The sequence below is a fragment of the Tachyglossus aculeatus genome, chromosome 18, assembly GCF_015852505.1.
Source record: "Tachyglossus aculeatus isolate mTacAcu1 chromosome 18, mTacAcu1.pri, whole genome shotgun sequence".
NCBI lineage: Eukaryota > Metazoa > Chordata > Mammalia > Monotremata > Tachyglossidae > Tachyglossus > Tachyglossus aculeatus.
Window position 1 is genome coordinate 38818669 of NC_052083.1, and position 14555 is coordinate 38833223.

Genomic DNA, 14555 nt, shown 5'->3' on the forward strand with positions numbered 1-14555 from the left:
GCTCCGCCAACTGTCAGCTGGGTGTCTCTGGGCAAGTCACCTCACTTCTCTGGGCCTCAGTTCCCTCATCTGTAAAATGGGGATGAAGACTGTGAGCCCCCCGTGGGACAACCTCATCATCATCATCAATCGTATTTATTGAGCGCTTACTGTGTGCAGAGCACTGGACTAAGCGCTTGGGAAGTACAAGTTGGCAACATATGGAGACAGTCCCTACCCAACAGTGGGCTCACAGTCGCTTTGTAAATTCCCCAGCGCTTAGAACAGTGCTCTGCACATAGTAAGCACTTAATCAATGCCATCATCATTATTATTATTATTAAGGTGAAGGACGATTGCCTTAATGTGATTACGGCGCTCTTTTATTCTAAACCCTGTGGTTTGTCACCCAGAATAAATCGCAGGGAAAGTCAAATCCAATAAAAGCTCTGCTCCCCTCTCTCTCCCCGCACCCCTGAGCCCTTCATTATTTGACTTTTTCTCGGGGTCGCGCAGGGCCGTGTTTAAATATGTGTTTAGAATTTACTTTGCTTCCAGATCCTCTTTCTACCTGGCTCAGGGGCCCGGGGATTAACCGGCCTCCCTGCCCTGGGAGCACTAATCGTGTCTCTAGTAATTCTCCTCAATTACCCGAGCAGGAAAGGCGATACCCTGCGGAAAGCGTCTACGCGTTGCTAAAATCTCTCCCGGGGCTTGGGAGGGGGGCTTGGTGGCGAGGGAGGGGGCGACTAGGCCCGGGTTCCCGTGGAAACTCTTGCATTTTAGACTGTGAGCCCACTTTTTAGACTGTGAGCCCACTGTTGGGTAAGGACTGTCTCTATATGTTGCCAACTTGGACTTCCCAAGCGCTTAGTACAGCACTCTGCACACAGTAAGCGCTCAATAAATACGATTGATTGATTGATTCCTCCCCCCTACCCCGGCTAGCGTGGATAATAATAATAATAATGGCATTTGTTAAGCGCTTACTATGTGCAAAGCACTGTTTTTAGACTGTGAGCCCACTGTTGGGTAGGGACTGTCTCTACGTGTTGCCAATTTGTACTTCCCAAGCGCTTAGTACAGTGCTCTGCACATAGTAAGCGCTCAATAAATACGATTGATGATGTTCTAAGCGCTGGGGGGGATACAAGGTGATCAGTTTGTCCCACGTGGGGCTCCCAGTCTTAATCCCCATTTTGCAGATGAGGTCACTGAGGCTCAGAGAAGTGAAGTGACTTGCCCAAGGTCACCCAGCAGACATGTGGGGGAGCCGGGATTTGACCCCATGACCTCTGACTCCAAAGCCCAGGCTGGGGGCTTCTCCCCATTTCACAGGTGGGCCCCGATGAGGCCCAGAGAGGGGCGTGGTTTGGACCGAGGTCACACAGCAGGGTCAGGACACTGGAATCTGGAATCTCCTTCTCTAACGAAGGAGACTGGCCGGGGCTTGTTGCAGCCGGAGTCTTTCCAACCCTTCCCTAAATCTGTTCCTTGAGGGTCTGGGAAAATCTGGGAACCATGTGGGACCAGGAACACAAGCCTCTAGACTGTAAACTCGTTATGGGCAGGGAATGCACCTGCTGATTCTATTGTGATGTACTCTCCACAGCGCTTAATACAGTGCTTTGCGTATAATAAATGCTCAGTAAATACGATTGATTGATTTTTGTCCAAACCACCTCAAGGCCAAAAGGAGATTCATTCATTCATTCATTCAATTGTATTTATTGAGCGCTTACTGTGTGCAGAGCACTGTACTAAGCGCTTGGGAAGTACAAGTTTGCAACATATAGAGACGGTCCCTACCCAACAGTGGGTTCAACAAGGGTGAGGCCTGAGCCCCCTCCTTCCTCTCCCCCTCATCCCCCTCCCCATCTCCCCCGCCTTACCTCCTTCCCCTCTCCACAGCACATGTATATATGTATATATGTTTGTACGTATTTATTACTCTATTAATTTTATTTGTACATATTTATTCTATTTTGTTAATATGTTTTGTTTTGTTGTCTGTCTCCCCCTTCTAGACTGTGAGCCCGCTGTTGGGTAGGGACCGTCTGTATATGTTGCCAACTTGTATTTCCCAAGCGCTTAGTACAGTGCTCTGCATCATCAATCGTATTTCATCATCAATCGCATTTATTGAGCACTTACTATGTGCAGAGCACTGTAAGCGCTCAATAAATACGATTGATTGATTGAGTAGTACAGTGCTCTGCACACAGTAAGTGCTCAATAAATACAATTGAATGAATGAACGAATAGCCTGATCAATCAGTCATATTTATTGATCTCTTAATGGGTGCAGAACTCTGTACTTGACGCTTGGGAGAGTGCAATATAACAGACACATTCCCTGCCCACAGTGAGCTTACAGTCTAGAGGGGGAGGCAGACATGAATATCAGTCAAGAAAACAACAGATGTGGAGCCAAGGGCTGTGGGGCTAAGTTGGGGAGAATAAAGAGAGCAAATAAAGGAGAAACAGAAGGGAGTGGGAGAAGAGGAAATGAGGGCTTAGTTAGGGAAGGCCTCTGGGAGGAGATGGGCCTTCAATAAGGCTTTGACGGTAGATAGAGTCATTGTCTGTTGGATATGTCCTGTATATATGTATATATGTTTGTACATATTTATTACTCTATTTATTTTACTTGTACATATATATTCTATTTATTTTATTTTGTCAGTATGTTTGGTTTTGTCTCCCCATTTTAGACTGTGAGCCCACTGTTGGGTAGGGACTGTCTCTATATGTTGCCAATTTGTACTTCCCAAGCGCTTAATACAGTGCCCTGCACACAGTAAGCGCTCAATAAATACGATTGATGATGCTATGAAAAGGGAGGACTTTCCAGGCCACAGGCAGGACGTGGGAGAGAGGTCAGCAGCCTGCGTCCTAATCAAATCGCCATCGCTAAGCTCCTGGCTGGGGGTTCCTGGGTGGGCAACAGGATGGAGCAGAAATGGGAAGGGGTGTCTTGCAGGGAGGTGGGATAGGAACCTGGTTAGTGCCAAGGAATGCCACCCTTAGGACTTCGAGGTTCCTCTCCTTTCAGAAGCTGGAGATTTGGGGAGACCAGATGGGGTGATTTGGGAGAGATGTCAAGCCACCTAAGAGTCATGTCAAGCCTATGGGGTGGTGTTGGGTGACTCTGGGCTTCACTGGGCCCGTGCTGGAAAATGGGGAGAAGGAAACCATCTTGGGGAGTTGTCAGGAGTCTAGTGACTGGAGGAGGACTAGTTAAGTCTCCTATTGGGCTTGAAACATATCTTCTACTTCCACTGTGTGTTCCCAAGTGGTCTGTATAATACTCTGTCCACGGTAAGTGGTGCTTGGTACAGTGCCCTGCATACAATAGGTGCTCAGTACAGTGTTTCACACTCAGAGGAGACCAGTACCATAAATGCCCAGCACAGTGCTCTGCCTGTGGTAGAAGTCCAGCACAGTGCTCTGCCCACAGTAGAAATCTAGCACAGTGCTCTTCATTTAATAGATGCCAAGGACAGTGCTCTTCATCCAGTAGGCATTCAGTACAGTACCTGCACCCAAGAGACACCTGATGCAGTCCCCTGCATGTGGTAAGCAGTCAAATCAATACTCTGCACCCAAAAGTCACAAAGTCAGTGCCGATAAGGATGACGATGATGATGAAAACTACCTGATTTAATCCTCAATTTCTTGTTGGTCCTAGAAAAGTGATTGGAGGAAGTTTGGAAGAGCCGGTCCCTTAGCAACCACAGGAAATCCCGTCAGCCAACTTAGGCATTTCTGAGGGGAGTGAAAGGGTTTTGTAGTGTGGGTGTGGGGAGCTTGTTGGAGGGAGGGAGGGAATGAGTGGAAGGAAACTGTGCGTGTGTGTGTGTTGTATATGTGTGCTCTTGTGTAGGGGACACTGAGGGTGTGTTGGTGTGTGGGTGCGAATCGTGGTGGGTGTGGGTTTGGGAGGATGTACGTGTGTGAATGTCTTGAAAGCAAAACGAATTCACTTTCTCTTCTGCTCGGCTGCTTTTCCCGGCTATTGTTCACGGCTAATGAAGGAGGCCTCGGCCTTAACTTCAGACACATTCCTGCAGAGACAGCCCCCCCACTCCCGCCCCCCGGCCCCTGGGAAATGGGGAAGGGGGAGACTCAGGTGGGATGAGGGTGGGGCCCGGGCTCAGGTTCTCCCACCCCCACCCTACCTCCCGGCATCCTCAAGGTGACTATTGTTCGGCAGACAACCCGGCTGGCTTGGAGGGGAAGGGATCATCCATTTTCCCAGAAATCAAGGAAGGTTCGCAGATTTCTGGAGGAAGGGGACCGAGCTTGGAGGGAGGGGCTCCCAACCCACCCAAGGGGTGTGATAACGGTCATCCCTCTGGGGGTTGGGAAGGGTGTTTGTCAGGGAGGGGTCTGCAGCTGTTACTCATGGTGGTTGGGTGGGAGATAGGGGAGATGGACCCTCCCATAACCAGGCAGTTCACCTGCACCTAAATTCATTCAATCATATTTATTGAGCGCTTACTGTGTGCAGAGCACTGTACTAAGCGCTTGGGAAGTACTTGTTAAGCACTTACTATGTGGCACAAGCACTGCTCTAAGCGCTGGGCTAGATACAAGTTAGTCAGGTTGGACCCAGTCTCTGTCCCACTTGGGGCTTACATTCTTAATCCCCATTTTCCAGATGAGGTAACTGAGGCCCAGAGAAGTGAGGTGACTTGCCCAAGGCCACACAGCAGACAAGTGGCGAAGCCAGGATTAGAACCCTTGACTTTCTGACACGCAGGCCCGTGCTCTTTCAGGCCCAATGTCCTATCAATCATCCCCAATGAATTCCCAGGACCCCCAAGTCACATTAATCCATCAACCCTTCTGACATTTAGGTACTTATTCCTACCCTCCATGAGTTCTTACTTGGGTACCTGTATTCATTCAACTGTTCTCCATTTTGTACTTCCTAAGGGTTTAGCACAGTGCACTGCACTCAGTAAATGCTACTATGACACTAGTCTGCTCAGCAACTCCTTTGAGCTTTTCCTTCTCTCCCACTGCTGGGGTCCTGAGCAAGAAGACGCAGTCTCATTTTGCAGATTTTTAATCTTTTATTAGTTTGGGGGTGGGGGAGGACGACAGGCAATAAACTTCACAGAAGGCGAAACAAGCACAAATGATACATCGCATCATGCTGAGAGATCCGCATCTTTTCCTCTTCTCCGGAGTGAACAGGAAGGTGGGTTTTTTTTTTTCTCCAACTAACAGAATAAATAAATATCATACACAGGGTTTTCCTGATTCTCCAAGGGAGAACAGCAACCTCTAAACCACAAACTGAGACACCAACAGAGCTCACGGCAGGTCTGAGCACTCAGAGGGCTGTGGGTGGAGTGGGTTGGATTCGAACTCTTGCTTCTCACCCTGCCTCCAGGCGCTTCTCCAGCCCTCTGAGGGTCCCTCGGAGTTTGCGAGGGAGGGGGGTCCGGCTGGGGCACTGAAGCCATTCTGGGGGCAGTGGGGTTACGGACAGGAAGTCGGGATCGGTCCTGCCTGGCTTCGGAGAGGCCCAGAAAGACAGGAAGAGCAATCTTCCACATCTGGGATGTTTCTCCTTGAGTCTAACCTTCACTCCCCCCAACTGCAGCGAAAGCTGGCCCTGCTTTGGCCAACAGGGTGGGGAATCTTGGGCTATCCAAATATCCCCTATGAAGGGATTCCCATCTCCCCCCAACTACCTCCGCACTCTTCTTGGGTGAGGAGGAAGCCATGGTGGGAGAATGCTCTCCAATCTTGTCTCTACCCAGCCCCTGGGTATTTCCAGGGCTTGTTGGGTGACTCTATTGGGATGTAAGGGGTCAGGGGTCCGTGCCCGCCACTAGGCCCTCCCACCCTGGCACCCACCCTGAGCATGCCCAGTGCTGGAGTAGGAGTGACAATAGATGCAAGAGGGCTGGGGGGGGGGGAGGGGTACAGGCAGCAGGGATGGAGGGGACTATGATTAGTTCAGTTCCACTCCTCCACCAACCCCCGCCTTCCCCGCTCCAGAGGCAGCTACCCTGGATTATAGACGGTCATTTTGCCTAGACTGCCCCAACCAGGGAGGATGCCAACTTGGCCAACTTTCAGATGACGCCAGGATGTGGCACCCCCTTAGGGGTTAGGCCAAAGGCTCCCATGAAGCATGCGATCCATGGTGCAGAGGGAATAGGCAGGGGCTCCAGCCTGGAGACCCTGGCTGGAACAGGGTGAATCTGCTTTGCCAACTGGTGGTGCCACCTCTATACCAGGTCAGTGGATCAGGTGCCTTCCAACAAGCTACTGCAGGGAGAAATACAGTCCCGGACATCTTTCCTGCAGCGAGGTCTTCGTACTGTGAGATGCGCTTGGCTATCTTGTTCATGATGCACCAGGGGACAACGGATAAATTATTGGTCCCTACTGGGTACCAAGCCCTCTAGAAGGAGTGGGGGAGTGAGGGAGGAGAGAGGTAGAAGGGGTGGTTTTAAGTTTAGACACCACAAATACACATATTGGGGTCCAGTCAACTCCCAATTATCCATCGAAACGAGGGACCAGGTTGTGTGGATAATTGCAATCTGCAAATAATCCCTGCACCTCTTCTTTAGCCGATCGCTTCTACCTCCTCGTCCACCAAAATTTGCTCTTGACCTGCTCCCAAGGAGCAGAATGGATGAATGGGAACCTCAGCCCCTTTACTTACCCCATTCCCAGCCTAGGGGGATTTGGAATATGGAGAGAACACATGGGATGGGCAGGAGGGAGAAGGGCAAATTGAGTCTGGATAACTGGGTCTCCATGAATCAGCTGTGGCAAGCCACCTGTGTAGGTGTGAGTCATGTCTGCTTTAGGGACAGTTACGTGTCCCTTGTGGAATAAACGCCAATGATTTCCAGTTGTGTGGGAAGAGGAACATCCCAGTTTGGTCCTAATGGTCCATTTTGGTTCGCCCTCCCCCAGGTTTAGAAACCGTTCCTCCACTTGGATGGAAAATGTTCTTTAAGTTCTCCTTCCATTTAGGGAAAGCTTTCCTTTTTCTCCCCCTCTGGTGCTATCCAAGAGCTAGTGGGAAACTGATATTTGGGGTCGACTTCTACTCTCAACAATATAATATTTCTGCCCCAGCCATCCCCCCCTCCACTGTCACCCTGCTCGATGTGCTAAACGGACATACCTCCAAGGGCAACGTTCAGCCTTCCAAAGCTACCGCCCACCTCCCCACCTCCACTCTTCCTGACAAAGGGAGAGACCGAGGGCTCAGAAACGGCATTGGTGCACATGCTACATTAATCTCCGTGCTCTCCCCCTAACACGTCCCGGATAAGGAGAAGAATCTCATGGCGAGTGCAAGACCAAGAAGAGGACATTCCCCTCAAACCCTCTCCCTTCCACCCCCAAAATGGCCTCCCTCGAATCTGGAATTTTCATCAGATACCCCTAGGGCTCCTGGAGCCCAGGGACAACAAGTGCTTAGAAAACAGGACGTGACCACATCACACCTCCTGTCATGGTTAGAATGGAGACCCCATGTCTGACGGAAACCGCGGGGGCAAAGTCTCATTAATGGCTGCACTGGCCCCCATTTTGAGCTTCCACTCCACACCCCAACCGGACGGCCACTCCAGCATGGGGGTTTCTGGGAGGCATCCAGCCTCCGGTAGGGAGAGACAGTGACCGCAGCGCCGGTCCAGGTCACAGGGATCTCCGTCCCCCCACGAAAAGCAAAACTTTGTACAGGCCCACAGGGGCAGGAACTTCGAGGAGAGGGAGGAGGGAAGGACGTGGGGATAGGAGGAACCAGTATATCTAATATATATATATGTATATATATAAGTATGTATATATGTCACATTCCACACATCGAGTCACCAAGGGGAAGGGATTTCTCGGGGGGATGGGAGGCCCCCAGGGGAGACAGGCATGAAGGTCCAGAGAGAGGAGAGACTCCCCCCTCACCTCACCCTGCCCCCACAGTGGGTCGGGGGGTGAGGGGAGGCTCAGACCTCCAGGAGGGAACCGGTTTGGTGCTGGTGGGCAGCGGGGCGGCTTCTGGGGTGGGGGCAGAGGGGCCCGAGGGGCGAGGCAGGGGCTTTCTCTCCGGCCTCCGGTCAGTTGGATAAGGAGTCAAGGCCCAGGGAGGCGGCATGCTGCTTGGCCCTCAGCCGGAGGTTCTCGATACTGGTGGTTTTACTGTTCAGACTTGGGAGGCCAGCCGACGCCTGCAGGAGCGGCGAGGGCCAGATCTGCTGGGCATGAGACAGCGACTGGTAGTAAGACTGGCAGTGCAGGGAGCCAAGCGGAGCCATGTTCACGCCCAGGTAGGGCACGGCCGACGGCGTCCCCATCTCGAAGGACGAATAGTGGACCAGGTTGTTGGCGGCCATGTGCTGGCGGAACTGCTCCTGGAGGCGGAAGAGGCTGAGCGGGGAGGACGAGTAAGAGTGGGCCGGGGCTGGGCCTGGGGGTCCCGCGGGGGTCGCCGCGGCGCTCGGGGGAGAGTCTGCAATCAGAAAGAGGCCGCCAGTCAGAGGGGGCAGGGAGCGGGGGTCCAGGGAGGAGCACTGTGTGACCTCGGGTAAGTCCCTGAACCTCTCTGAATACCATCTGAAAAATGCGGGGAAGAAATCCACCCTCCCTCCCTCTGTGGCTGGGAGTCCCCAGGGTCGGGGAGAGGGACCTTGATTTTCTCAGATCCACACTGGCACTGGACATGAGTTAGACTGTATGTTCATTGTGGTCAAGGAATATATCTATTTATTGTTGTATTGCAGTATTGGACTCTCCCAAGCGCTTAGTACAGTGCTCCGCACACAGAAGGCGCTCAATAAATATGGTTGAATGAAATACAATTGAATGAAATATGATTGTTCAGGGACCACACTTCCCCCGCACCCCCAGTTCATCGCATCCAACCCCCTGCGCTGCCAGGCGACCGCACATTTTCACGGTCGCAGTGTCTCCCCCTCTAGACTGGAAGCTCATTATGAGCAGGGAACATGTCTGCTAAATCTGTTGTACTCTCCCAGTGTTCTGCACATAGTGAGTGCTCAATAAATACCACTGATTGATTTATTGAATGATTTAAGGGGTTTCCTTTGCGGTGTCTCACGATCCTGACCAACCCGAAATGACCAACTCTAGACTGTAAGCTTGATGTAGGCAGGGAACGTGTCTGCCAGCTTTGTTGTATTTACTCTTCCAAGCACTTAGTACGGTGCTCTGCACCCCGGAAGCACTCAATAAATTCCACTGATGGACTGAAGGGCAGGATTTCCCTGGATCAGACCTCACTCCCTCCTGCTTAAATGGAGTCTGTTTCACCACTCCACAGCATTCCTTCCCCCTGGGTCCCGGGACCCTCATAATTGGCAGCTTAGGTTAGAAGGGCCGGGAGGAGACTTTAAGCTCCTTGAGGGAAGGAATCGTATGGATTAACTCTGTTGTATTGTCCTCCCCCATGCTCTTAGTATAGTGCTCTGCACCCAGTAAGCACTCAATAAAAACCACTGGTTGATTAAGGGGGCTTAAACATACTACATCCTGTCAGTGAGCTCAGGATTCTTCCAGAATGTCGCCCCGATTAAGGCATAAACTCTTTAACGGCAGAGATTGTGACTTCTACCTATGAGGAACTCTCCCAAGCACTCACTACAGCTCCTTGTACCCAGCAGATGCCCAGTACAAAGCCCTGCACCCAGCAGATGCCCAATGCAGAGATCTACAACCAGAAGATGCCCAATACATAGCCCTGCATCAGTGTTTACCCACTACAGAGCTCTGCACCTAGCAGATGCCCATTACAGAGCTCTGCATCTAACAGATGCCCAGTACAGTGTTCTTGCTTGCACTGCGAAGCACCCAGTACAGTGCTCTGCACCTTGAGGTGCCCAATATCACACAGGTGATGGAGAAGCTAAGAGCTTCTGAGAGCTTCCTCTTATCCAACAGACAAAGACTTTCCCCACCTTCAAATCCTCAAAAGGCCTTCCCTGACTAAGCCCATCTTCTCTCTTCTCTCATTCTCTTCTTGTGTCACCCCGACTTACTCTCCTTATTCATCCCCACTCCCAGCCCCACAGCACTCATGTCCACATCCATAATTTATTTATTTCTATTAATATCTGTCTCCCCCTCAAGACGGTAAGCTTCTTGTGGGTAATGAATGTGTCTGCTTATCATTATATTGTACTCACCCAACTGCTTAGTACAGTAGCTTGCAGTGAGCACTCAATAAATACAATTGAATGAATGAATGAATGAGTCCCAAGTGCTCGGTACAGTTCTCTGCACGCAGTAAGCGCTCAATAAATATGAATGACTGACCGGATGACTTCTGCTCCCCAAGTAGCCCCTACTTACTGTCCATAAGCGTACCTGTTTTGGGGCTGGCCCTCTTGCCTCCGGCCCCCTTGTCCTCAAGCCCCACGCTCCTGTTGGCTCTGGGCTCCTCCGCACCTTCCTGGAACTCCTCTTCCCTGTCGGCCTGGTCCTCGGGGGCTGACTCGCTGGCCGACTGCTCCGACAGGGCCAGCTGGAGCTCCAGAGAGGGCTCGCCGGGCATGCCGGGTGTGCTGACCTGCTTGTCCGGCTCAGGCGGGGTCGGGGGCCGGGGCTCGGACACCGGGCCTTCCGGCTTGGCCTCCCCGGGGGCCCCCTCTGTGTCCTTCTGTTTCTGCAGCTGCTCCTTCTGCAGGCTGCGTTGCTTTTTCCGGAACTTGGCCCGACGATTCTTAAACCACACCTGAGGGCAAGAAGAAGGGGTGATTTGAGGGGCGGGGCAGAGACCCTCTGAATCCCCCCACTCAGTGCTTCCCACAAGAGATCCATTCCTGGCCAGCTCACTGACTAATTTAGATGATTTTTGAGAGGGAGGGTGGGATTGTCAACAGACACTCCACGGGTCAGTGAGTCCAGCCTCCTGCTTTAGAGGAGCAGTGCCCAGGCTGGGTCGGTGCCCCTCTTGTTCCCCAAAATCCACAGGGAAAAGCAGCCAGGGGCCATCTGATTTACTCTGACTGTGAGATCTCCTGCTGCAATCTTCTCACTGTACCTCGATCTCATCTATCTAGCCATCGAGCTCTCGCCCACGTCCTGCCTCTGGCCTGGAATGCCCTCCCTCCTCACATCCAACACACAATGACTCTCCCTGCCTTCAAAGCCTTACTGAAGGCACATCTCCTCCAAGAGGCCTTCCCTGACTAAGCCCTCCTTTCCTTTTCTTCCACACCCTTCTGCATCCTCCTAACTGGCTCCCTTTATTCCTTCCCTCTCCCAGTCTCACAGTACTTATATCCATATCTGTAATAATTGCATTTCTATTAGTGGTTGTCTCCCTCTCTAGACTGTAATCTCACTGTGGGCAGGGAATGTGTCTGTTTATTGTTATATTGTATTCTCCCAAGTGCTTACTACAGTGCTCTGCACACGGTAAGTGTTCATTAAATGTGATTGACTGACAATCTAACCCCGGATCCCCTTATTATGATCCCTGGGAAGATGGAGAGAAGGTGGCCACTAGCCCATTGGAGACCCAAAGGTCGGGATTAAGTCATCTTTTGGTGTTCTCTTCCTCAGTCTCCGTAATCCCAATTCCCTGATTTTGTCAATCCCACGATGCGTTCCTTTCTCAGGCCTCTCTGTTGGACGTGCCAGGCCCAGGGCTCATGCTACTCTCTCCCTACACACCTGGACCCTGACTCGTTACCACTCTCCAGACACACTTCCAGACCCCACCTCCTTTCTCCCCAACCCCTACCCCCATGACCCAGCCCCACCCTGACATCTCCAAAAGTGGCCCGGTTTCAGCCAGCCTTGCAGATAATACGCCCTCAACACGGTTTAGCAGCTAGAGCACGGGCTTGGAAGTCAATGGACTTGGGTTCTAATTCCGCCTCCACCACAAGTCTGCTGTGTGACTTTGTGCAAGTCACTTCACTTCTCTGGATCTTCAGTTCCTTCTTTCGTAAAATGGGGATAAAGACTGTGAGCTCCACATGGGACAGGGACTATGTTCAACCTGATTAACTCATATCAACCCCAAAGCTTATAATAATAATAATAATAATAACAACTTCTATCTACTTCAGATCTTAGAACAGTGCTTGGCACATAGTAAGTGCTTGACAGGTACCAGTATTATTATTATCTTCAATCTACCCCAGATCTTAGAACAGTGCTTGGCACATCATAAGTGCTTAACAAGTACCATTATTATTATGATCACTATTATTACTATGATTATTCACTTCTATCTACCCCAGAACAGCCACCTGGAACGCAAGCACGGGGATGCCATCAGTACCAGTACAGTAAGCGCTTAACAAATACCATTATTATTATTGTTGGCTGGCTCTATTTGGGAGAGGGACAACCGGGCCGGTTCTTTGCAAGTCCTGATTCGACAGGGTGGGTTGGGGGGAGGCTGAGGGGGGCGGGGGGCGGTACCCACCTGCACTCGGGCCTCGGGCAGGTTGGTACACATGGCCAGCCTCTCCCTCATGACCACGTCGGGATAGTGCGTCTTCTGAAACGTTTTCTCAAGAGCCTCCAGCTGCTGGGCAGTGAAAGCCGTGCGGCTGCGACGCTGTTTGCGGTGCTGGGAGCCATACCGGGCTTCCAAGATGATGTCTTGAAATGTACAGCCGTTGGAAGACAAGGAGAGGGGCCTTTAATTATGGGAAATGGGGACCCCCAAATCCAATCCCCCCCCCCAGTTTCAGAGCCTAGTCCCTCCCTGGGGAGAGGCAGCGTGGCCTAGAGGACACATGCCTGGGAGTCAGAAGGTCATGGTTCCAGTCCTAGCTCTGTCACTTATCTGCTGTGTGGTGGTGGGCAAGTCACTTCACTTCTCTGTGCCTCAATTACCTGTTATCTGTGAAATGGGGGTTAAGACTGTGAGCCCCATGTGGGACATGGACAGGGTCCAACCCGATTAGCCTGTATCTACCCCAGAGCTTAGAACAGCGCATGGCACACAATAATAATAATAATAATAATGGCATTTATTAAGTGCTTACTATGTGCAAAGCACTGTTCTAAGCTCTGGGGGATACAAGGTGATCAGGTTGTCCCACGTGGGGCTCACAGTCTTAATCCCCATTTTACAGATGAGGTAACTGAGGTCCAGAGAAGTTAAGTGACTTGCCCAAAGTCACACAGCTGACAAGTGGTGGAGCCGGGATTAGAACCCATGACCTCTGGCTCCAAAGCCCATGCTCTTTCCACTGAGCCACGAGGTGCTTAACAAGTTCCATAATAACGATTATTGTTATTATTATTACAGCCCCTGGGTTAACTCGAGGAGCAGCGTGGTCTAGTGGTTAGAGCATGGGCCTGAGAGTAAGAAGGACCTGGGTTCTAGTTCCGGCTCTGCCACTCGTCCACTGCGTGACCGCAGGCAAGTCACATGAGAAGCAGCGTGGTTCAGTGGAAAGATCCCAGGCTTGGGAATCAGAGGTCATGGATTCTAACCCCAGCTCCACCACTTGTCAGCTGTGTGACTTTGGGCAAGTCATTGTGCCTCAGTTACCTCATCTGTAAAATGGGGATTAAGACTGTGAGCCCCGCGTGGGACAACCTGATCACCCTGTATCCCCCCAGAGCTTAGAACAGTGCTTTGCACATAGTAAGTGCTTAACAAATCCCATTATTATTATTATTATTATTATTGTATCCCCCCAGAGCTTAGAACAGTGCTTTGCACATAGTAAGCGCTTAATAAATGCCATTATTACTATTATTATTACTACTTAAGTTCTTTGTGCCTCAGTTACCTCTTCTGTAAAATGGGAATCAAGTCTGTGAGCCCCATGTGGGACATGGACTGTGTCCAACTCGATTCCCTTTTATCTACCCCAGTGATTAGAACAGTGCCCGGCCCATAGTAAGCACTTAACAAATACTATTTTAAAAGATTAAAACCAGCCCTGGGCGCAGCAGGGCGGTGGGGGTTCCCTTGCCCCAGGGGTCCACCCACGACCCACAGTTGTTCTTACCAGCCAGTCTCTCGGCCAGGGTCAGGGCATGCACGGAGGGCCGGTAGTCGGGAGCGTGCTGGGCCTGCTGGGCCTGCTGATGGAGGTTGTACATGGCGCTCAGAGAATTCATGGCGTGCAGCGAATACCCGTTCACTCCATAGTGCTGCATGACGACAGTCACCTGGAACGCAAGCACGGGGACGCCATCAGATACACAGCAACCCCCTGCCCCCTAAAGCCCCCAACCCCGATGGGCAGCCGGAGAAGCAGCATCATCATCATCATCAATCGTATTTATTGAGCGCTTACTATGTGCACAGCACTGTACTAAGCGCTTGGGAAGTACAAATCGGCAACATACAGAGACAGTCCCTACCCAACAGTGGGCTCACAGTCTAAAAGGGGGAGACAGAGAACAAAACCAAACATACTAACAAAATAAAATAAATAGAATAGATATGTACAAATAAAATAAATAGAGTAATAAATATGTACAAACATATATACATATATACAGGTGCTGTGGGGAAGGGAAGGAGGTAAGATGGGGGGGAATGGTGAATATACGTTAGAATCGATCAATCAATCACATGGCCTGGCAAAAAGAGC

The 14555-nt window shown here is 51.1% G+C and overlaps 1 protein-coding gene across 2 annotated transcripts; it reads right to left on the reverse strand.

The window, feature by feature from the left end:
• Positions 1-8078: 8078 nt before the first annotated feature.
• On the reverse strand, positions 8079-14115 carry DMBX1 (diencephalon/mesencephalon homeobox 1). Of its 2 annotated transcripts, none has more exons than XM_038760637.1 (4): positions 13967-14115; positions 12419-12614; positions 10345-10711; positions 8079-8470 (listed from the first exon to the last, which is right to left on the reverse strand). In XM_038760637.1, exons 1-4 carry the CDS (start codon positions 14113-14115, stop codon positions 8079-8081), a joined length of 1104 nt encoding a protein of 367 aa, XP_038616565.1. The 2 variants fall into 2 exon arrangements, with proteins under 2 accessions (XP_038616565.1, XP_038616567.1); XM_038760639.1 differs by having other exon boundaries at positions 12419-12597; positions 13965-14115.
• Positions 14116-14555: the final 440 nt, after the last annotated feature.

Excerpts from the sequence above, each read along its gene's own strand:
- DMBX1 (XM_038760637.1), bottom strand. The coding sequence starts at position 14,115 with ATGCAGCACTATGGAGTGAACGGGTATTCGCTGCACGCCATGAATTCT. Across the intron at positions 10,712-12,418 it reads TGCCCGAGGCCCGAGTGCAG|GTGTGGTTTAAGAATCGTCG; the intron begins GTGGGTACCGCC and ends TCTTGCCCTCAG. Across the intron at positions 8,471-10,344 it reads GAGGGCCAGCCCCAAAACAG|ACTCTCCCCCGAGCGCCGCG; the intron begins GTACGCTTATGG and ends TTCTGATTGCAG.